The sequence below is a fragment of the Pituophis catenifer genome, unplaced genomic scaffold, assembly GCF_029215685.1.
Source record: "Pituophis catenifer annectens isolate HBS135680 unplaced genomic scaffold, rPitCat1.0.hap2 SCAF_2, whole genome shotgun sequence".
NCBI classification, from domain to species: Eukaryota; Metazoa; Chordata; class Lepidosauria; order Squamata; family Colubridae; genus Pituophis; species Pituophis catenifer.
Window position 1 is genome coordinate 147527992 of NW_027256882.1, and position 23832 is coordinate 147551823.

The window sequence follows — 23832 nt, forward strand, 5'->3', positions numbered from 1 at the left end:
TACTGTGCACATGTATATCTTATATTGACATGTGCTTGCTCACATGCACATCTTTCCTTGTACAGTATAACAGTGTTTGCTTCATTGGCCTGTAGTATATTCTTTGATTAATGTCGTGTAATACAGGTAGTCCTCAACTTACAATCATTCATTTAGTGACCATTCAGAGTTGCAAAAAGTGACTTATGACCATTTTTTACACTACCGTTGTAGCATCCCCATGGTCATGTGATCAAAATTCAGATGCTTGACAACTGGCATGTATTTATGACAGTTGAACTATCCCAGGATCATGTGCTCCCATTTGTAACCTTCCCATCTAACTTTCGACAAGCAAAGTCAATGGAGGAAGCTGGATTCACTTAATGACCATGATATTTCGGGCAAAACTCACTTAACAACTGTCTTACTTAGCAATGGAAATTTTGGTCTCAATTGTGGTCATAAGTTGAGGTCTGCCTATATTGAACAGTATTGTCTTTGATGCAATTCCAGGTGCTGCTGGCCCAAGACTGTTTACCATTCACCAGATTGATGCCAGCACAAATAATCTGCCAAAAGCTCATACTTGGTAAGTCAGGAGCTATTCTCTGTTAGCCTTTTTCTTTATTGAAGTTATGCAACTAATTAGAGAGATGGTTGTTAATGCTTCAGCTCCAAAAACACGATTTATCTAGTTCAATATACGTGCCCTTTACAGAAACCATTAATAAAAGAATTCAGCATTGGTTTTGCTGGAAATGTTGTGATATAAAATGAAAGAGTATCCATGTTTATAAGTTGCATGTGTCCTTTTGCAGTTCTATCACTCAATTAACAATCTGATAAAAATCTCAAAAATCAGAGAAAGATGGACGCCACAGTCAGTTGAGATAGGTCAATTCTGTGGTGGTACATTAATTTTCCAAATGATGTCAAACTTCAGTTCCAGCATCTGCCATCAGTAGTCATGGTCATTTGGATTTTGTGGAATTGTAATTCAACAATACCAGGAGGGGCAACCCTATAAGACCCAGTGTTTTTGTTGATTCCATCAAAATGGGTTTTCACTTGAAATTAAAGCTTTAATATGCTAATATTTTCCTGTTACTACTAGTTGTTCTTTGTGCCCAGAGTTTCCTAACTACAGGTAGTCCTTGACTTACAAGTTCATTTAGTGATTGTTCGAAGTTGCAACGGTACTGAAAAAAGTGTCTTACGACCATTTTTCACACTTAGGACTATTGTAGCATCCCCATGGTCACGTGATTTACATTTGGATGCTTGACAACTGACTCACATGTATGACGGTTGCAGTATCCCAGAGTCATGTGATCCTCTTTTGTGACCTTCTGACAAGCAACGTCAATGGGGAAGCCAGATTCCCATTAACAACCATGTTACTAATTTAACAACTGCAATGATTCACTTAACAAATGTGGGGCAAAAGTTGTAAAAATGTGGGGCAAAAGTCACTTAACAAATTTCTCACTTAACAACATAAATTTTGGGCTCAATTGTAAATTGAGGACTATCTGTATTAATGTAATCTGTGTGTCACGTTGTGATAAGCAATTTTTCAGCCATGTTTGTAACTTCATAAAGCACTACCTTATTTTTAAAATATTTTTGAAAATTGATTAGCTTTTAGGTAAACTAATCCTCCAGAATTAGGTAAGCTAAAGTCCTCCTCCAGTTTGTAAAATACAATTGTCCGATGCTCTTTGTTTAAGTAATCTCGGGCACCTGGCTGTCAAGATTCAAACTGTGAAAAGTGTCAACAAACTCTATCTACATGCAAAGAGAATCCAAATATTTTACCACTCATTTAGATAACTTACATAGTATACTCATTTTAAGCCACTTGAATCACAATTAAGAGGTTCTTTGTGAGAACATCAATGTGTGAGCTGAGAAACTGTACAGATCACAGAATTTGCATGTGAATTGCCAGATCACATTTTACAAACTTTGGTGCAGTAATATAAACTGATTACTTATTGGACGAGAATTTCTTTAATGTCATTCCAGTGTTTCATTTTGGAGGACAAAATAGGCAAGCAATTTTGCCAATTATCTGCATCTGTCCATGTTTACATTCAGAATGGCTAATACCATGTGAGTGAAATCCAAAAAGTAGGTGTATAGGTGGAACTCTGACACTCAATCCAGGTGTACCTATTGGAAATAAACTTTTATCATTTATTTGGTGGCTTATCCCAAGAGTTCCAGATGATTGTTTTGTTTTCTGTATTTTATTTCGATCCTGGGATGGTGTATGTTGCTTCGTCATCATTAGCTCTATGATTTATATATAAAGATTATGCATCTCTACCCAATTTTGTTTGGATCTCTGGTGGGGACTCTGCCCACTATGTATGCCACAGAGTTAAGAGCAGCACCCATGCCTCTGGTCTTCACATTATTTGTGGTGATAACTTTAAATTCTTTAATTTTCTTTCTTTTAACTTCCTTCAGCTCTTCCTCAAAATCCTTGGAAAGGTGCATATCAATGCACTCTTGACCTTTTTTTTCACAATCTTTACCCTTAAGGTCACATTTCACAAGGCAATAAAGAAACAAACTCCCCACTCTTAGATGGGTTATTAATTTTATTTTTTGCACTAGCGTAAATTCATACAGTAAATTCACATAATATATTTACAAAAGTGACATTTAGAACACCTGGTACAAGTAGTTCTTGTTTATCAACTGTATTAACAACCATTACAAGAGTTTAAAAAACCCCCAGTTCTGTGACCAATCCTTGCATTTACGGCTGTCGCCGTGTCCTGCAGTCACATGATTGTTATTTGCGAGCTTCACAACCACTTTTCAACAAACAGAATTAATGGAGAATGCAGATGTGAAATCACAAGCCATTGTCATGTGATACCTTACTTTAAGGGCCTTGTGATTTGCTTAACAACCAAAACAGAAATGATGCGCTTCAAGGTGCTGGTTATCACCTTTAAAGCGCTCCATGGCATCGGGCCTAGCTATCTTCAAGACCGCCTGCTGCTACCAACGACCTCCCATCGTCCCGTGCGCTCCCACAGAGAGGGCCTCCTCAGGGTGCCATCAGCCAATCAATGCAGGCTGGTGACCCCCAGGGGGAGGGCCTTCTCTGTGGGGGCACCTACCCTCTGGAATCAGTTGCCCCCAGAGATAAGGAGAATCCAAGACCTCAGTGCCTTCCGCCGTGCCCTTAAAACCCACTTTTTCCAGCAAGCCGGGCTGGCTTAAGAAGAAATTTTAAATGTTTTAATTGGTTTAATATTTAATTTTGGGCCAAATTTATATATATTTTAATTGTTTTAATATTTTAATTGTTTTTAATATTTGTATTTCATGTTTTTTAATTCTGGCTGTACACCGCCCTGAGTCCTCAGGGAGAAGGGCGGTATATAAATTTAAAATAAAATAAAAATAAAATAAAAAAAGATATAAGTTTGGCATGTTATATCATTTTTCATGTAGCAATTTTTAATGTAGGATCCAATCTGGGTCAGTCACCAGAACCAGAGGTTCAGTTATCCAAGCTATCGGACTCATGCTGGAATCCATTCTCAGGGAACTTTTCTCTAGCAGAGTGGTCTCTAGCAAATTTTTCCTGTACTTTAGCAACTGAGTTGCTGAGTTGCTGGTCCCAGTTGTAACTGATAAGCAAGAACCATGTTTACAATATACTATTTGTTTGTCAATCCTCATCCTTATGATTCCAGATTTATTGAAGAAAGCAAGTTGGTAAAACCAACTACTGTACTCTGAATTTCTTGCCACATCAAGAATCTTTTATAGAGGGAAATTTTTATTTTTATTTTATTTTGCCTTGGCTTCACTATTCACTATTCAGTGAAGAACAAAGTCTGTGTTTCCCTACTGCTGTGGAAGAATTCTGTGAGGAAGGGAGAGCTAAGAGTGAGTGACGGGCCCAAAGTGAATCTCTGTGGTTGAGAGTAGGCATGAACCTGGGTCTCCCCACTAATCCAACTCTGTTACAACTTGACCAAACTGTCACTAGGCTCTAAATCAGGGGTCCCCAATCCCAGTCCATGGACGGGCACCAGTCTGTGGCATGTCAGAAACCAGGCCGCATAAACAAGCAAAGTCCCACCTATGGGATGCAGGCAGTACACAAAACCACGCCCCCTCTGGTCCATAGATAAACCTCTCTCACAGAATTGATCCCCGGTGCCCGAAGGTTGGAGGATGCTGTTCTAAAAGTTTCTAAATGAGCTTTGCAAAATGCATAACCTATTTGTGGGGATTCATAGATGATCAATAATATCAAGTTATAGATAGCCAGTTTTATTTACGTTGTTCCAATACCTGTCTTCTGTTAGTTGGGTCTAGTTTTATCCCATAAAACAGTCCTGGGGGGAGCTGTGTTCTTAATAACACACCCACCATTAAAATATGAAGCTCACCTTCATTAATCAGTATTAGTTGCATTGCTTTTTTGAGTCATCAACATTATAAATTGAAATGCTTCTTCTTTGTTGTTTGCTTACAGCTTCAATCGGATAGACATTCCTCCTTACGAAAGCTATGAGAAGCTCTATGAAAAGCTGCTAACCGCCATTGAAGAAACATGTGGGTTTGCCGTGGAATGATCACTTGCAGACCTGCGTGGAACTGAATTTATACTCCAAGCAGAAAATCCTTTCCTCAGCCATGATACAATAAATGCTTGAAATATAGGAAACTCCCCCCCCTTTTTTTTTTTTCCTTCTCGTACTAGAGGACAATATGAGGGAAAGGACCATTTTTGGAATTCTTCATTCAAGAAAATGTTCTGTGGCTCCTGCCAAGGAATAATTCAGCTGCTATTAAAAACTAGTATCTTGAACATGCAGAATGCTGACTTTTCCTTCATTTCAACAATTAAGCAGTATTCTCTTTGAAAGAAGACTACTATTTTTGTAAAAGGTGATCCGATCTGTTTGCTTACCTGATTTCTACTATCAGAGGTCCAAGGGACAGCTCTTGGTACAAGCCACATTCCAGCTGACTTATATAAATGTGATTCTGAATAGCACCTGAATAGCACCTGTACTTGCTATTTTTTAAAATAAAGTATTTTGATTATTCTAACTTTTGCATAAAATTGGCTAAACGAATCACAAACCTTTTAAAGTAAGGCCACTTCACAGTATAAACTGTATTTTCTTATACAGTGCAATGATTTTATTCTGTGTTATAAGTTCAATTTCAGTGGTCCTTTGTCAGGATTTTTATATTTCTCAAGCATGATTTATAAGGTTTGGATCTTCAGTCAGATTTCTCTAGCAGAATCTTATCTGAATTAAATTGCACTGCATTTGGTACAGTACTTTGTGGTAAATGTGGAAAGCCCTTTTTAAAAATGTAGGCGTTCAGCATTTTTTAAATGAGCGTTTTTGTAAAAAGTCAATACTTGAGGCGTATTTTTAAAAAAATTGCTTTCCATTTTAAATGGAACTGCTGCATTTTTTTAGACTCCTAGATATATATGGATGATATCATTAGCCTTCATAAATCATCAGTTGATTGTTCAAAACACTCTGTGGATGTCAAATCAACCAAAGCTTTTACGTTCATATACAACCAGCCTGCACTGTATATTGCTCAATAATCTGATCCAGATAAAATTGCTTTTACTTTGAACTGCTTGCAGTCAATGAGTTTGTGATAAGGACAAGTAAGGAAACACCCCCTCTCCTGCCCCCCCACAATATAGTTGATTCAGCGATGAAATACTGATGTGGTATAATGTGTTACATTAAGCAGCTGGCTCAGATACATAGGAATTTGCCTTTGTTTTAATGCAAGCATGTGTGGAATGCTTAAAAAACAAAAGGCATCTTCTAATACTGGTAATTTATATATACATTTGAACAGTCCTTAATTGATAAGATGTACGTTTGTTGAAGATGCTCACATATTGAAATTTACCGTGTAATTCCGTGTGGCTGCTATGACAAGAACAATAGCTGGTATAAAAACTGCTGAGTGTCATAATCAGTATGTTTATGGTTAATGCTAATATTTTCCATATGTCCTATGTGGCAAATTAAAGTGGAGCTTGCATGTGTTGAATTAGCCCTCATTCAGCAATGCTGCAAACTTAAAAAGTTCAGCTGCTTACCTTTCCACAGTCAAGGGACAGTAAACAATGCAATGCATGCTCTAAGAACTAATTGTAAGCCACCACTTCATTATTATTATTATTATTAGACTGATAATCAAGAGTGCCAATTACACTTTGGAAACTGCGTAGCTTTGCTGGTCGATTTTTAAGAAAATGTTTTAAAAGAATGTGAAGGAAAGGCAAGAAGGGCAAAGCATGTTCACTATATGTAGTGTTTCTTTTCTGACTTGGTCCAAATGTTGATCCTGGAGTCCAGCAGGTTTGTATGGCAATTGCCGGTTCCATCAGGCACATACTGCATTTCGAGGATAAAGTGTAGTTTTAATTTGACTGTTTCTTCTTGAAAGAATTTCATGGTACCTTTGTTAATGCAAAAAGGCAGAAATATTGGAATAAGAAGCAATTGCACAAATTAGACAATTGTAGTATGGGAGTTGGTGATGATAGATGGTCTATTTGATTCATAGTTGAACAGAACCAATAAAGTTTCTGGTAGATTAGATTACTGTTTATGGGCTCTGCAGCATTACAGTTATTCAAAGCCTGCTACTGAGGCATGTGTGGCAGCTTAGTTCCAGAGTAGGGAGCTGGTTGCCCTTCAGATGTTTTGGATTTTACCTTCTAGTGATTCCAGTCAGCACAATCAGAAAGTTTCCTACAAAGTATCTGTTGAGCACAAGTTTATCCGCTCCCAATAAAATAATTTTGAAGCTGATAAGGAACAAGCCCTTATTCCCAGTTAGGATATCTTCTTTTGTGCCTGTCTGAAGTTGTTATTTTTTTCCTTCAGATCATCTCTGGGATAATCTCTGCCTTTTTCAGTTTATCTTTCAGGTTTCAGGAATAGCATTGATTTATTTTCTAGATGTTGAATGAAGAACTTATGGAGCCTTGGTTTTCATACACCATTGAGCACTGAGTGCTGAGCACCTCCAAAGGTGGATTCCTGCCTTTTATAACTGACCATTCAGGTCTTTTCTTTTGTATGTACATGAACTCCTCAGGAGCTTCTTGGATAACTAGATTGTATCTAAAACCCACCTTGTTTCTTGCTCCATAAGGAAAACCTGCCTGTTCCTCCTTTTCTGCAGACTTACCATTAGATTGGCAGTAATTGCCATGTCTTGTCTTGTCTAAGATGCCTCATTTTGAATAGGATGAAACCTAGCAATCTTAAGAGTGGAAATTGAGAGCTGAAAGAATTTGTCGACAAGACAATGGGGTGTTAAGTTTGGGAAAAGGCAAATCCAACCTGGTCCAATTACAAAACTTATGTTTTTGAACAGTGACTGCATTGTTGCTCTACTTTAAATTGTGTTCAGAGAACTTTCTATTACAGCACTAGTCTAATTCTCTATGTATTAGGCAAAATTAAACTATACCTGCATCTTGCTTGAACCAACACTGAGCAGACGAATGCAAATAGAATTCTCAGGTCTTCTGAGTGCCTTTTTATCTGCATAAAAACCATTAAAAGCTTTAAAGCACACAACTTACCGGAAGCTCTTCTCAGCCCATCTGTTGCAGATGTATAGCCAATGCCTCTTTTCCCAGTGCTAAATATGATGCTGGACCTTTGGATTTTTACCCTAGGTTTAAATGTGAATATTTATTTCCAGTGCACCCGTTTTCCCATAGGATTTCTTCATCAATTCTGAACGTGGATTGAATAGTTGAGAGATGCCACCTCACATTTCCATGTTGTTGTTTTTTTGCAGGAATGAATGCGTTAAAATGAATAGTGACAATTTGCTAGGATTCTGTGATTAAGTACTCAAGACACATTTTCAAGTTTAATTTCTAGGTGTAAAGTTTTGTAATGGTGCTTTGTACAGTATGTATTCTATTTTTTGCACATAGGTTCAGTTTCTCTAAACTGATTTTTATTTTTACCAAACATTTGTGTTTGTACTAGAGTCCAGAGCACAGAGATTTTTTGTTTTTGTTTTTTAATTTTTATTCTGCAACACTATATCATTAAACCTGTGGTGCAGTTAAACTGGCTGCATTAACAGAAGGAACTTCTGCTTTTGTAATCACATTTGTAATGTAGCATGACATCACTGCTACAAACTTCGAACTGCACTATATAGTTAACAGGTTCAATTTGTACTTAAGACATACTGTTTATTTAGAAGATTTCTGACTCTGCCAAATCCTAAAAGTTCTGTCCTACTAAAACAAACCTATATTTGGTATACTTCCTTCTGCCACAAACTGACACATGTTTCAGTTCCATTTCTATTGTATTTATTACAGAATGTGTTTAGCATTGATATTGTATTTTCACCAAGCTGTTACATGAGCTTTAACAATACATCTGTATAAATTTTTTTGAGTATGTACCCATGCAGAAATTGAGCAATAAAATTGAATGCTGTTTGCACTGTCACAGCATCAAAGGTTTTAAAAGTTGTTTGTTTTTTTACTTTTAAATAACAAGTGATCTTAGTAGTTTTAAGAAATCACAGAAGTCCTGCAGAAACTGAGCAATAAAATTGAATGCTGTTTAAAAATTGTTGTTTTTTTTTAAATAAAATAATCGTGATTTTCTTAGTAGTTTTAAGAAATCACAGAAATCCTGTATAGGAATACGGCTAACCTTGGAGGCATCATTCCACTGTCCATTGGCTGATGTTGACTTTGAGTTTCTATGTCAAATATTTACATTTGTAATTTTTTTAAAGGGGAGAATACAGTCGGTAAGGTTTTCCGCTGCGTTCCTGTTTTTGTTGTCACATTTTTAATACCCTGCTGAGATCAAATTCTGCCATTTGCAGAAACTAAGATAGAAGGAGAAAGGGGAGGTTTTTTTCCACTATATTCCCAGAGACAATGTGTGTGTTCAAAGCCTGGCAACAGATTTCCCTTTCAAGATTTTTCTTTCTACATGTCTTGGCATTGTATAACTCAGAGATATTACACAAAATATTATCTATTTGTACTATTCAGATTGCTGAGTCCAGCACAACAGTAAAAATGTGGAAGAACAATTATAATCACTTCACCCTAATCGTCATGATATGGTAGTTGAGGTGTTAAAATAGCAGCACTTTATAGGTAGAATATACCCTGAAATATTTCATTTTTTTTTTCAAATAAAAGAGCTTTAGATTTTCAGCAGCAAAAGTTTCTGGTGCCCCTTCTTTTGCAAATACAAGGAATTATAATTGCACGTTTGGCCTTGATATAGCAAAATGTATTTATTTGATTTATAAGATCACTCAACTTAGCACTGATTCTGGATAATGTATAAATTAAAATTAAATGCAATACCTTAAAATAAGAACCAACCATAATACACCTAACCATATGAGGAAAAAACCCACATACACTTGCCAAACTATACAATATACACTAAATGGACACACCACCAGTCTATCCCAGAGCTAAGACTTCAATGATTGTGAAAAAAGGCTTGCAGAATTGGGTGGTTTGAACTTCTGGGGAGATGCAATTCAAGAGAACAGGTGCCGTGGCAGATATGGGACACTTTCTGGGTCCTATCAGATGGCATTGGTTAATAAATGGATAGTACTCAAAACATGCCAGCTCTGTCACATGATGGGAGAGCAATGGTCCCTCAGCCACTCCCTATGCTAGAGTTTTGCAGGTGATAACTGGCATCTTGAATTGCAACCAGTTCACTGGCAATGGTTAGCAGAGGTGGGAATGACCACAGAAAGGCGAAACTATAATTGCTCATGCTACTGCATTCTGGATTAACTGTAGCTTCCACATGAACTTCAAATACAGCCTTACATAGAACTCATGGAAAACTGTGAGAAGAAAACACTCCAGAAAATGCTGCAATCGGAGCATCAGATAAGCTGGTACTTTCCTGATCACAGCTGCCACCTTCTTATCAAGCAGAAGCCATGCACCTAAGAGAGCAATAGCACTTAGACTTATATACTACTTCATAGTGCTTTACAGCCCTCTCTAAGCAGTTTACAGTCAGCAGATTGCCCCCAACAATCTGGGTCCTCATTTTACCGACCTTGGAAGGATGAAAGGCTGAGTCAACCTTGAGGATGATCCTCAATTGGGCACCAGTTGTTAAAGGAAGTATAACCTGATACATAAAGATGGAGAACCACAGTATAACTGTGAAACCATAGCCACTTGGTTTTGCCAGGGTTAAACAGAAGCCTGTTCTTACTCATCCAGATCCAAATAGCCTTTGGGCACAAAGAACAAGGTATCTATTGCTATACAATTTGGGATGAACACCCTTTGGAAGGTGTGGGAGTAGGAATGGATTTCCAGGGGGAAAAATTGCAGACAACAGGAACCAGGAGCGCTACTCAGGTGACCCAGAGGACATAGATAAACCTCCAAGTGCTTCAACAACCCTCTAAAATGATGTAAATTACTAGTTGTCTGCAAGGAATATCAATCCTTCCATTCCCCACTATCCTGTCAGAAGCTTCTTGGATGAGAAGCAAAATGTCTTCAAAAGAAAAAACTGGAAAGTCCAGTTGCCTCCTGAAAAAAAGCACCTTTGGGACAACCATGTCCTGGATGATTCAGAAACTCTACAGACTTTTAACAAGGTATCTGGTTGAGTATTAGCAGCATACTGCTACTAGTTGACTCCAGATCAATGCATGTCCTCAACCAGTGGTTTTAGTGTAGCTATCCTACAGGAGAGGCGAGTGTCAAGCCTTGTGGCACTCCACAAACCAGTGGATTTGGATTGGACCTCTCCATATCTGACAACAGATGGACATGGAATTTGCCAAATGACTGGAATTTGCCAGAGAAAGAAGCACTGCAACACTGTTTCCCAAATTACATCTCAGCCAAAACATGGATGAGCAGGCTAAGTGTTTCTACCGCAGAACTTGCCTAAACCCAGCTCTTACAGCTGGCCTACTTTTAGTTTCACTCTTTAAAGAGATTTATCTCCAATGGATAGGAAAAGGTATGTTAAAAAGTTTTTCTCACATTTTTTGCCTGAAAGAAGATACAGCCATCTAAAAGCATAGCTCTGCAGAGAAGAACTTTTCCCAACAATTCCATTAGGTAAGTAATATTTATAACAGATCTCCATTATCCATTAGTACCTGGAGAAATAAAGATAGAGTCCCTGAAGATTCTTCATCTAATAAAGTATATGAGATACAATACTCATAAAATGTTATATAGTAGAAAAATTCTCCAACAAGCAACTAACTAACTATGTGTTTCAGTAGAAAACCAAAGGGCAGGATGAAACAACAGGATTGACATATAAGACATGGTTAGGGAATACCTCTTTGCCTTGAATGACTTCCAAATTAATTGCATCTTACAGTGCTGTTGGTCTAGCTAACACTTTATATATAATTAAGAACATCTGGTAAATTAGACAAGGGCCAGATGATATGAGAAGAGCAAATATCGCCATCTTCAAAATGGAGGAGGAAAAAAATACAGCAAACTATGACCAGTCAGGCAAGTTTGACAGCGATACCTGGGAATATTCAAGTGCCATAACCTACAATTTGTTTTTGTTTTGCTTTTTACATTAGCCCAATCTGTGATAGCAATTTACAGGAGCAAAATAGAATTTGGCCACAGAAGTTACACTCGGAGATAGTTGAATTTTGATTATAAGGAAGCTAATCTTTATTGACAAAGTCTTTAAAACCATTTGTTTTGAAAATATCAGTGCAATATTTTCATAACATCAACTTAATCTTGGTCTTGGGGCAGGAAACTAAACCACTAATTTTATAGTTTTGATCCCGGTCTCCTTGAAAAAAGCCATATAGTTATGATACAAGCATTCCAGGCTTTTAAAGAAACAGATAGTTCTTGCTGCACTGAAAAGAAGCCACCAAGAGTCTGGATTTCAGCCGATCAGCTTCTAGTTCTCGGAAAAACAAATCATCATCATCATGTGTGATCATGTCCTGCAGTTCTTTAATCTCTTTCTCCAGCTTGGATCTCAGTTCACGTTTCACTTTACTTAATGTCTGAAAAGAAACCATTAGGATTATGCTGAGCCATTTCCCTATTCAATTATAGTTCTAAAACTTTACAGGAAAAGTGCGCATAATTCTCAGGCTGAGCAAAATACTCCAAAAAGAGGTTGGGCCATTTATTTATTATAGTTTTAAATATAATTAAATCTATATAATAATTTCCCCCTTTGTCAGATTAATAGCATTTAGCAATAGCATTTAGACTTATATACCGCTTCACAGTGCTTTACAGCCCTCTCTAAGCGGTTTTACAAAGTCAGCCTATTGCCCCCAATAATCTGGGTCCTCATTTTACCAAACTCAGAAGGATAGAAGGCTGAGTCAACTTTGAGCCGGTCAGAAGCGAACTCCTGGCAGCGGGCAGAGTCAGTCTGCAATACTGCATTCTAACCACCACGCCACCATGTCTTCTTGTGTACAAATTCAACTGCAACATTTGGGAGTCATCTTCAAAGCGCTGAAGAAAGAATGCAGATTTCCTCTCTATGGGAGAAGACTTACCTGGGTATGTGCTCGCTCTCTGGTTTGGATTTCTCGACGTTCTTCTGAAACAGCTTCAGCCAGCATTGCAAACTAAAGGAAAGTGAAAGAAAAAATAATAATGGACTGCGATAGATTAAGCACCATCTTTATGATATCAAGAGGAAGCCTACCTGATCTTTGTAATAGTTTTCCATGGATTGCAGTTCATCTTGATACTGCTTCTTTTGTTCAGCACGTTTTTCCTTGGCATATGACCTCAACTCAAGAAATCTTTGCTTTTGAATTTCCAAGCCTTCTTCAAACAGTTGTTTAAATATCTACCAAAATGACATTCCATTAACAAGCATAAGAACAGCTTTGTTTAAAAAAAATAATTTCAGGGGAACTTAACTATTTTTAGACACAGCCCAAGTCCAACTTTGTCACAAAGTCATATGCAGTGTATAATCTTAGTTTCCCTTTTGACAATTTTAACTGACGGTGGCTTTGTCTCAATGAGCGCTATCCAGGCACTTTATAGGTAATTCCTTATTCCCATAGGAAATCCTTCTATCCTTATCAAATTATCCTTGAGCAGAAATGGAAAACTCATTGGGAGTTGTAACACTTACTATAAAACTTTGCAGATTAGGAACTTCATAATATAAAATATGCTACAAGATCAAAATTCTTATTCTATGCCCTTGTGATGCAAAGGATGTAGCAATTGGGACTGTTGAATTGTTTAAAAAAGCTAGCAAGAGGGAGCAGCAATAACCCAAGATGTTTTCCATAAATAATCTACTCTTCATCAACCTGAATCACAATCAATCAAATCAATTAACAGATCATTTCCTTTCAACTAGTTAATTCACTATGTTTATGCATATCTACCTTTTACTGAACTCCCAGGACAGTAGTCCTCGACTTATGACCACAATTGAGCCCAAAATTTCTGTTGCTAAGCAAGACAACTGTTAAATGAGTTTTGCCCCATTTTAATTATTAAATGAATCAATGAAGTTGTTTCGTTAGTAACATAGTTGATAAGTGAATCTGGCTTCCCCATTGAATTCCCCAATGCTTATCAGAAGGTCACAAAAGGTAATGAAATGACCCTGGACACTGTAACCATCATCAATACCTGCCAGTTGCCAAGTGTCCAAATTTTGATCATGTGACCCGGAGGATGCTGCAATGGTCGTGTGACAAATGATCAAAAGTCTTTTTTCCAGTGCCACTGTAACTTCAAAGAGTCATTAATGGTTTTAAATTAACGACTATCTGTAATAACTTTTTGAGGCAGTAGCAGCATAGGAAATTCAAGTAGATAAGTTGGCTCAAACTTTTAAGTTCACTTACTAAAACTTCCCTCTGACATTTTTGGTACAGTGTTCTCACCACAAAGATGCCTTTCCAGGATGTAATCCTCTCTACTTTTCTTGATTAACAAATGGTACGAGGCAACTTCAACATCTAAGCACCTCCCAAATTCATCATACTAGCTGATGGCACTCAACCACCTAATGTAGGCATTCCTAATCTGCTGTTGAAATGAGGGTTGGTGGATTCACAGTTGCAACCACATCACGCTGAAAACATTGTAAACTGACCCAAACTCTCTCAATCTGCAGAGTGAGATCCCTAACTTACCCTTTCCTCCCGCGTTCTGGTCCTCATCATCTTGGCACGCAGCTGAACTCTGTAATCTTGATAGTATTTTTTGGCTCGGGCAATCTGCTGGCGTCTCTCCCTCATTTTATTCTGTGTACATTTCTGCCTCTCAATGCGCTGCCTAAACTCTTGCTGAAAAACAAACCCAAAGAGGAAAAGCTATTAAGATTCCCTGAGGATCAAGGAGGGAAGCAGCCCCTGTTTTCTGCAAATATTTAAGCAATGCTCTGAGGGCATGATGCTTCTCCCCTTTCCTATGGTGTGCAGCTTTGGCTGGAAAAGTGGCAGTGCTCCAGTGTGTCAGGTTTCTGATTGGCACGGAAGCAGATGCTGGAATTTGTCAAGCTCCAGACTTGTTGGGGAATGATTCCTAGGACTGAGACCCTACTAGGCCCCGGTGCATTTGGAAGATGCCCTGCTTTCAGCTTGAAGTCTTAAATGTTCCACTCTGTATGGCAAGGGATTACTTTCTAATAGCTGATGTTTTTCACAACGGATTGTTCAGTTTTAGTCCCAATTGTGAGTTCGGGTGGCGCAATGGTTAGAATGCAGTATTGCAGGCTAACTCTGCCCCTAGCCAGGAGTTTAATCCTGACCAGCTCAAGATTGACTCAACTTTCCATCCTTCCAAGGTCAGTAAAATGAGGACCCAGATTGAAAGCAGTATATGAAGCAGTATATAAGTCTAAGTGCTATTGCCAATTATATATTGGAAAGTTGCATGCCACTGAAGAGAAGACCACAGCAGTTTACAACGGCAAATGACTGTGTTTTAATTTATTATATCTTTATTCGCATAGCGCTATATTTTTATAGAGACCAAATAATGTTCTAATATATTGTTAGAAGGAATTGTGTTTTGATTGATTAACTATAGATATTAGTATAGTATAGTATAGTATAGTATAGTATAGTATAGTATAGTATAGTATAGTATAGTATAGTATAGTATAGTATAGTATAGTATAGAACAGTATAGATTATACTGTTCTATTCTTGGACTTATATTTTCTCCTCCACTGTCTTGCATGGATACAGATCAGAAAGGCTGCCTACAAATACATTTAAAAATTAAATTATCATCAATATATTAGCTTGTTTCCACATATACCAATCTCCTGTTGTGAGCCTGCTCTCTCTTAAGAAGATCCACAAGTAGATTGTGCTTCTTCAGTGTTTCCAATACCTGAAAGAAGTACATAGATTTCATTCATGCAGCACTGATGATGTTACCTACCTGGGTAATGAAATGTTTGCAAGAAAACAATCAAGCTCAGAGAGCACCAAGGACCCCACAGATTTCTTTTAAATCATTATTTTTCATTCACTTATCAACCCTCTGCATATTAACCAATTTAGCAGCTCTCAAGAAAGATTTCTCCACCTTGATCTACTCTCTTCCAGAGACACTTGCTGAATAGTTTCTATGCCAGCCTGGACTATAACTTCCAACATCCCCAATCATCATGGATTACTCACAGAAAGTCTGAACTCACATTTGAAGGCAGATGCATTTTATGTATTTATCCCACCCTTATTACATAGTATAAGTAACTCAAGGTGGCAAACACACCTCATACTCCTTCCTCCTCCTAAAAACAACCCACTCTTATTTCTCCCCACTTTCAACTACTCCCTGTGCTTTCATCAGGATTTGTAATCCATTTTCTCCATTACTGCTTCCCCATTTCCTTCCTTTTTCAATGTCACAAAGTGATCAAGTGACATCAGCCTATAAGAATAAAGCTCTGGTTGAATGAAGAATCTCATTAACTTTGGAGGGACATGATCTCCAACTGGGGTGGCATGCCTTTTTATGGTATGGGAAAAATAAAATACATGAATGTTTTCAAAGACACCTTGTTAGAAATACATTACTGCTAGTTTGGGGGAAAATTAAAGAAGGGCACTATATAAAAATACCAGTCTGGCTCTCCATGATGGAGGCACTGATTCATCCGAATGTGATTAATATGGGAAAAATTGTAAGGTATAAGGACATTTTGAATGATAAAGGGGAACTTAAATCCAAACAAGAACTAATTAATCAAGGGATCGATTTAGCATGGTGGCCATATGTGCAAATACAATCAAGATATGAAAAAGATTCAAGAATGTATGGTTTTTACAAAGAACCAACAGAACTAGACCAGATATTAGTAGGGACAGATGAAAAATTAATTTAAACAATTTATAGCTACTTACTGAGTATTAAAATGGAAGAAGAGCAAGTGAAAGAAACAATGGATATGATGGGCTAAAAACTTTGGTTATCCAATAGAACTAGACAAATGGCAGAAATTGTGGGATAGAAACTGTACATTAACAATATCAATGGCCTATAAGGAAAATCTATACAAAATGTTTTATAGATGGCATTTACCACAAGCGAGGCTAGCAAAGGTGTTTGAAAACTTATCAACTAAATGTTGCAAGTGTAATCAGATACTAGGTTAATATTATCATGTGGTGGACATGCCCAAAAGCAAAAAAAATATTGGACTAAAATACATACCTGGTTAGAAAAAATTATAAAACAACATATAGTTTTGAAACCAGAAATATTTCTGCTGGGGATACTACCAGAACAGTATAATAAAGGGAATACATATTTAATTTTGCATGTAGTAACAGCAGCAAGAATAGTGTTTGCACAACAATGGAAAAATGAAGAGGTCCTGACAGATGAAAGTGTAATTTAAAAAAAAATTAGAATGTGCTGAGATAGACAGATACTTAAGATAAAAGAAAAGGAAGAAATAGATTACTTTTTAACATGGGATATATTTTACCAATGGTTAATGAACAAAAACAGAGGTTAGAATTTAAAGAGAATTTAAAGAGATAGTAAGATGGACAAACTATTTTATTATTTTATGATTAATATTGATATGTTTATTAAGATTACTAGCATGATTATGGTTATTGTTGTACTTTTACTCAAAATTAATTATGCCCAGACAATATGTTGTTCAGATAGACATGGTTTTTTTGTTTTTAAAGAAACAATGTACCAATAAAACATATATTAAAAAAAAGAAAAGAAAAATCTCAGACTCTCCTAAGCCAATTCATTGCCTTTAAAAACGTGCCCCCCCCAAAAAAAATAAGAGTACCATCAGTACAAGCAGTTTTCAATTTATGACCAAAATTGAGCCCAAAATTTATGTTGCTAAACAAGACAATTGTTAAGTGAGCATTACTCCATTTTAGGACCTTTCTTGACTCACTGCAACCGTTAAGTTAGTAACACGATTGTTAAGTGAATCTAGCTTCCCCATTGACTTTGCTTGTCAGAAGGTTACAAAAGGTGATCACATGACCCCAGGACACTGCAAATATGAGTCAGTTTCCAAGTGTCTGGATTTTGATCACGTGACCATGGGGATGCTGCAATGTTCATTAAGAATTAAAAAACGGCCACAAGTTACTTTTTTCAGTGCCATTGTAACTTTGAACAGTCATTAAACTGTTTTGCAAGTCGAGGACTACCTGTAGTCCTGGTTAGTGCATGGGACTTTCATCTCGTTACGCACGGTCACTCATGCCCTTGTCACCTCCCGCCTGGACTATTGCAACGCTCTCTACATGGGGCTCCCCTTGAGGAGCACCCAGAGGCTCCAACTGGCGCAGAGTGCGGCCGCGCGGGTGGTTATGGGAGCGACATGGCGTTCCCATGTAACACCTCTCCTGCGCGAGCTGCACTGGCTCCCAGTGGTCTTCCGGGTGCGCTTCAAGGTTTTGGTTACCACCTTTAAAGCGCTCCATGGCTTAGGACCCGGGTACTTGCAGGACCGCCTACTACCACCAATAGCCTCCCACCGGCCGGTACGCTCCCATAGAGAGGGGCTCCTCCGGGTGCCGTCAGCCAAACAATGTCGACTGGCGGCCCCCAGGGGGAGAGCCTTCTCTGTGGGGGCACCTACTATCTGGAACGAGCTCCCCCCAGAGATACGGAGGATCCCGGATCTGCGCACCTTCCGCCGCGCCTTAAAGACCTTACTATTTCACCAGGCCGGCCTGGCCTAATTTTCCCCCTCTTTTATAAAAGATTTTTTAAAATTTTAAATATCTTTTAGTATTTATATATTCAATTTTAAATTGGTTTTAAAAGTTTGGTGTTTTAAATTTGTCGGGGCCAAAATTATTTAATTTGATTTTATTCTATTTTTTAAATTTTGTATTGTATGTGTTTTTATTGTTTGGCTGTGCACCGCCCTGAGTCCTTCGGGAGTAGGGCGGTATAGAAATCTAATAAAATAAAATAAATAAAATAAAATAAAATAAAATAAAATAAATCTCATGTTTGTATCTTTTAGCCATTGCCGGCACATTTTTGTGCCTCACTTTTGAAAGGCTGTGACTCTCTTGAGCCTGCAGATAACTCACTTCATTTTGTAGTTTCCACTGGTTCCTATCTCTGGGAGATTTGAATTGCTCAATTTGGGAGAGCTGCTGTTGCCACATCTTGTTCATTGTTGGATGAGAAATGTTCATGTGAGGAAAATCTTCAAGTAGCAGAGGCAAGAGATCGTTCTCTTTGACTTTCACTGAAAGAAAGAGACAGACCTAAGCAATGAACAGCTGAAGAGTGGGCCTTATGCTTTCAGTTGCCATTAAAAACAGCTCTCTTCCCTGATCATGGAGCTACCATAATTAAGGAAGACTGGACTAAGCTTACTGTTTTATACTTAATTAATGGTCATGGTACTGCATATCACATTACTTGATTTAACATTCTTACTTATAAACTATAGATTGTGTGTGAACACATCTAAACAGGACTACTTACTTTGGAGTAGAAGCTATAACTAGATTAAAAAGGGATGGAAAAATATTATTTGTATTCCACCTTGGTGGTGAACATATCCAACACAGCTTCCTCCTTTATTTTCCCACAACAACCACCCCTGTCAGGTGAGATGGGCTGAGAGAGAGGGACTGGACTAGCCAGCTTTCATGGTTAAGGTGGAACTAGAGCTCGCCCATTTTCCAACCTTAACCACTAAACCAGTATTGTCCAACCTTGGCAACTTTGATACTTATGGACTTCAACTCAACATGAATATCTGGGAAATTCTGGAAATTGAAGTCCACAGATCTTAAAGCTACCAAGGTTGGACACCCCTATACAAGACCTAACTGGCTCATATATTTATCACATAGACATGTTTGGAGAGCAGAGAAATGATCATGTGCCATCAAGTCATGTTGAATCTTAGCAACCACGTAGTTTTTCTCCATGATGCTCTGCTTCTAACTTTCAAGTCTTTCAACAAGGAAACCATCAGCACTATAACTGAGTCCATTGAAGAGAAATGAGCATCTCATAAATTATTTTTCTTTTTAAAAAGGTTTTTATATTCTGTTCTAGCTCTTTATAAGAACGATATTGGCCAGCTGCACAATTACAATTGTACCTTATCTGGAGGAATATAGCAGCTGAGAGTTATCCTTGCTTCACCAGTCTCAATTCTAATGAGAAATAGCTACTCCTGGTGAATTTGTGCCCATATTTTCCCCAAACAGTAATAATGATATATACTTGGATTCAAAAAGACCTTCTAATCCTGAACCAAGAAAAATAATTTTAGGAACCTCTACAGGCTAAAGTGGTATTATTGAGCCCAATAAAACTGACAAAGGACAAGCTGTTCAGCATTGAAGGCCAGCTGAAATGCACGGCAGCTCATTAGCTAGTTTCCACATCACACTAAACAATTCTTGTAAAAAAGCAGTTTGCTTGGTATTAACCATGGCTTCTGCATGATTCAGTTTGTAAACCCAACAGCCAAACATGTCATGTTGTTGTTGAAATTCAGGGCATTAATCCTGCTTGATTCTGTGAACTGACTTTTGAAAACTCTTATCTAATATCTAATGATTTTTACTGCGTTTATGTAATTCTTATGGATGCAGATTCTTCTTCTTTGAAACCACAGCTCCGAATGAGATACTTGACTGTGTTTGACTAACATTTTTGTTATATTTGTATGGAAGAAATCAATGCTTGAAAAAACAAATGTGACTTTTCTGCAAAGTGGTGGATAGCCCAGCTGCTTTATCTTAGACTCTCTCATCCATAGATTTACTCCATCAGTTAACATCATAAACACATAGAAATATTTAATTAGCATGGTCGTTGTTAATATTCCCTGCTCTTAGCCTCTATCAAAACAAGCACAGCAGTTCAGTATAACAGCTGTCATAACTTATTACTAAACAATATTGCATACCGATGAACAAATCTGAAGTTACTCGGAGTGGAGTTTTTTGCACTTCACATACTGGTTGAGAATAAAGCATTGAGGAAAGAACCATTAGGGGACACCCTTATGGTCTTTTGTAGAATTGACACATTTTGAAATCAAAGGAGGTAGAATAGATTATTTTTAAGCTTGAAATGTTTTGGCTGTTCCTCTTCTTGAATTACGCACACATAATTATATATAGCTTGACATCATTCATGGTTACTTTTTTATCTGGGTCAAGGGACGGGAGGCGGGGAAGGAAAAGGAAAAGAAAAGGAAGGAAAGGAAAGATTGTTGGAATGCTCTGCTCGGAGAAGCACTGATTTGTAAGATTGATATTCCAATTAAGTGACAGACTTAAAGAGTACTAATAAAAAGCTGCAGCCATGGAAGCCCAGCCGTCCTCATGACCTTGAAGAAATTACTGGATAAAAGGCTCCCTAAATTCTCTGCTCCCCTTGCCCAGGTTTAAGACATATGGAGGCAATCAGAAAAATGTTTTTTTCACAGCTATATGCTGCTAAAATGCCAGTGATCTTGGCCCATGCACTGAAAGAACATGCTTTCAGAGGCTGCCAGGCTCTCTACCAAGAAGGGTTCAGTTCTTACTTGGAGCTGCTTTTTTTGGCTTCGCAAACCCTCCTCTTGAAATCCTCTGGTTGAGTTTGGAATGCCGAGGTATATTTTTTCGAGAATAAATCTTTGCTGCATGTGAGATTCTTGGAGTTCCTTTAAGTACGTTCTCTCTGAATTTTTGTTCCTGGATGCAAATACACACAGAACAAATAGTTACTGGATCACTCGTTATTCTAGTACAGGCAGATCCTAATGACAGCTCACGATTCATACAGAAAGAGGCAAACCCATAGTGCAGAGGCTGGTGATTTTCTATACATCAGACATTTAAGCTCTCCAGTGGCTGGTTAATATGATTACGTGTCTTTAAGATGAAAGCTTTAAAATATAATCCTAAAAGGCAAAAACGCCTCTCTTCACACTAACCAAAAGCACATCTTGGCCTCCCAGGTACAGAACATCTTATTCCCCCATCTTCAAATATCTGGTTTGGAGCCAAAGAGCTCAACATCTTCAACTTCACACAGGACAAAGACTACTGTATTGGTTTCCCATCAGAGTTTTCCAGAATGGCTTCTCTTGGACACACACTGAAGGAGAGAATTCGCCATCTTACTTCCTCAATCTTTGGAAGTGATACTTCAATCCAAACATATAACTTAAAAAAAATCTATATTGTCATCATGTCTGTGGTATCTTTCTATCTAAAATGAACAATGACTTATTTCCATATTAAATCAGGTAACTGGTAACTGTCTAAGTGGCATTTTACCTCAGAAAATAATACTAAGTCTCCAGCTACATTCTAAAAGTGATTGTCTCTGTGATCAGAGTCAGAGAAACAATCTATTACAGGTGGTCCTCACTTTACAACAGTTCATTTAGTGACCATTCCAAGTTACAATGAAAAAAGTGACATGACCATTTTTCACAGTTACGTCCTTTGCAGCATACCTATCATTGTTATGTGATCAAAATTTTGATGCTTGGCAACTGCTTCATATTTATGACAGTTGCAGTGTCCTAGGGTCATGCAATCACTTTTTGCAACCCTCTGACAAGCAAAGTCAATGGGGAAGCCTGATTCACTTAACTAGCTTAACAACTGCAAGTGATTCAGTTGGCAAATATGACAAAAAAGTCATAAAGAGGCAAAACTCACTTAACAAATTTCTCACTTAATGTTCTGACCCAGCCTTAGCAGAAGCAAGAAACAGACTCAACCCCTTTTTATTTACCTCTTGTGAATTAATTGCATTCACCCACCAAAAAGTCCAGGCAATAGTCCTTCAAGGAGTTAACTGCAGTAATAGACCTTATCAGTTCCTTGCGATAATTGCAAGGCTGTGAGCTCCCGCACGAACAGCTGCAAATTAAGTTCTGGCAAGCAATCTTTGTGGCATGAAACACAATGAGTAAAATCTTCAGAAATACGAACTGTTGTCTTCTACGACAACCACTCCCCTTTCCTTCTATTTATTTCCCAGCCGGAGGGGGGGGGCATTCAGCGTCCACAGGTGCTTTGCTTCCTGAGCAGACTCCTTGTCCTCCATTGTTCACCTCTCCTAAGTGCTCTGCGCATACATGCATCTGGAACAGGCCCCAGTTGTTCTTCCTCCTCACTCATATCAGCCTCCAAAGGCAGCTTGCCTCTCCGGCAGCTGGGAAACGTCGGAAGGCCCTGGCTCTATCTCTGTGACTGACACAGAGCATCCATCAGAGCCTTCCCCAGACTCCAGAACTGGCCCAAGTTCCTCCCTAACCTCATCATCCGAGTCTGCCACCAGCTCTGCTTGCAGCTGGCGGGCCACAACAACAGAAATTTTGGGCTCAATTGTCATAAGTTGAGGACTACCTGTACTAACCACATCAGCTCACAGTCACCACATATAGGAGAATGTCTTTCCCATAATCTTTAAGTGCCTAAAATTTTTCATCTACAAAAATTAATTCTTTTTATAGGTGAAAATTTTAGGCCCTTACAGATTATTTTTATAGCTACAAAACTAAAATCTGTATAAAAGAAAACACATTGTATGCTGGAAAATCAAATCTGGAATTTTATCCTTCTCCTTTTAAAAAAAACACTACAGATAAGAAGTTACCCATACTGGGCTCTATGGACCTCGATTCCAGTAAACAAAATTTATGATCAAGTCACATCAGTGATCCTGATATGACTGGATGTTTCTAGAATTTAACACAGGATGAAAACACAATCAATGAGAAGTGCACACTTCGAAAAACACGACTTCCTTCCCAAGAGTCTTAGGAAAACTGATCTGTCTGATTTGTCTGAGACAGACAAAAAGTGGTAGTCCTCAATTTACGACCACAACTGGGAACAGAATTTCTGTTGCTATGCAAGGCAGTTGTTAAGTGAGGTGCATCCAATTTTATGACCTTTTTTGCCATGGTTGTTAAGTGAATCACTGCTGTTGTTAAGTGAGTCATGGTGTCATTAAGCAAATCCAACTTCCCCCATTGAGTTTTCCTTATTGGAAGCTAGATGGGAAGGTCGCAAATGGAGACCGCGTGGCCCCAGGATGCTACAACCATCATAAATAAATGCCAGTTGCCAAGCGCCTGACTTCTGAACATCAGGGTGCTACAATGGCTCGAAGTCTGACAACTGATTGTAAGTCACTTGTTTTTCAGTGCCCTTGTAACTTCAAACTGTCACTAAGCGAACAGTTGTAAATTGAGGATAACCTGTATTTAACGTTCTGCTCAGGTAAATTTGGTGGGGAGAAAACCCTCATCAAAATTTAAATATATGAGAGCT

The 23832-nt window shown here is 38.0% G+C and overlaps 2 protein-coding genes across 2 annotated transcripts in view; one reads left to right on the plus strand and one right to left on the minus strand.

Moving 5' to 3' along the window:
• The window catches only part of SMURF2 (SMAD specific E3 ubiquitin protein ligase 2), a 71546-nt gene extending 66424 nt beyond the window's left edge, over nt 1-5122 (plus strand). The window contains exons 18-19 of the mRNA XM_070934753.1: nt 496-571; nt 4496-5122. Coding sequence (XP_070790854.1) covers nt 496-571; nt 4496-4595 — 176 coding nt within the window. The 3' untranslated portion in view covers nt 4596-5122. The remainder of the gene's footprint in view (nt 1-495; nt 572-4495) is intronic.
• A 6693-nt stretch (nt 5123-11815) lies between these two features.
• The window catches only part of CEP95 (centrosomal protein 95), a 34814-nt gene continuing 22797 nt past the window's right edge, over nt 11816-23832 (minus strand). The window contains exons 16-22 of the mRNA XM_070934754.1: nt 21081-21231; nt 18610-18770; nt 15332-15406; nt 14200-14352; nt 12738-12884; nt 12586-12657; nt 11816-12075 (exon numbers count right to left, since the gene is read on the minus strand). Coding sequence (XP_070790855.1) covers nt 11896-12075; nt 12586-12657; nt 12738-12884; nt 14200-14352; nt 15332-15406; nt 18610-18770; nt 21081-21231 — 939 coding nt within the window. The 3' untranslated portion in view covers nt 11816-11895. The remainder of the gene's footprint in view (nt 12076-12585; nt 12658-12737; nt 12885-14199; nt 14353-15331; nt 15407-18609; nt 18771-21080; nt 21232-23832) is intronic.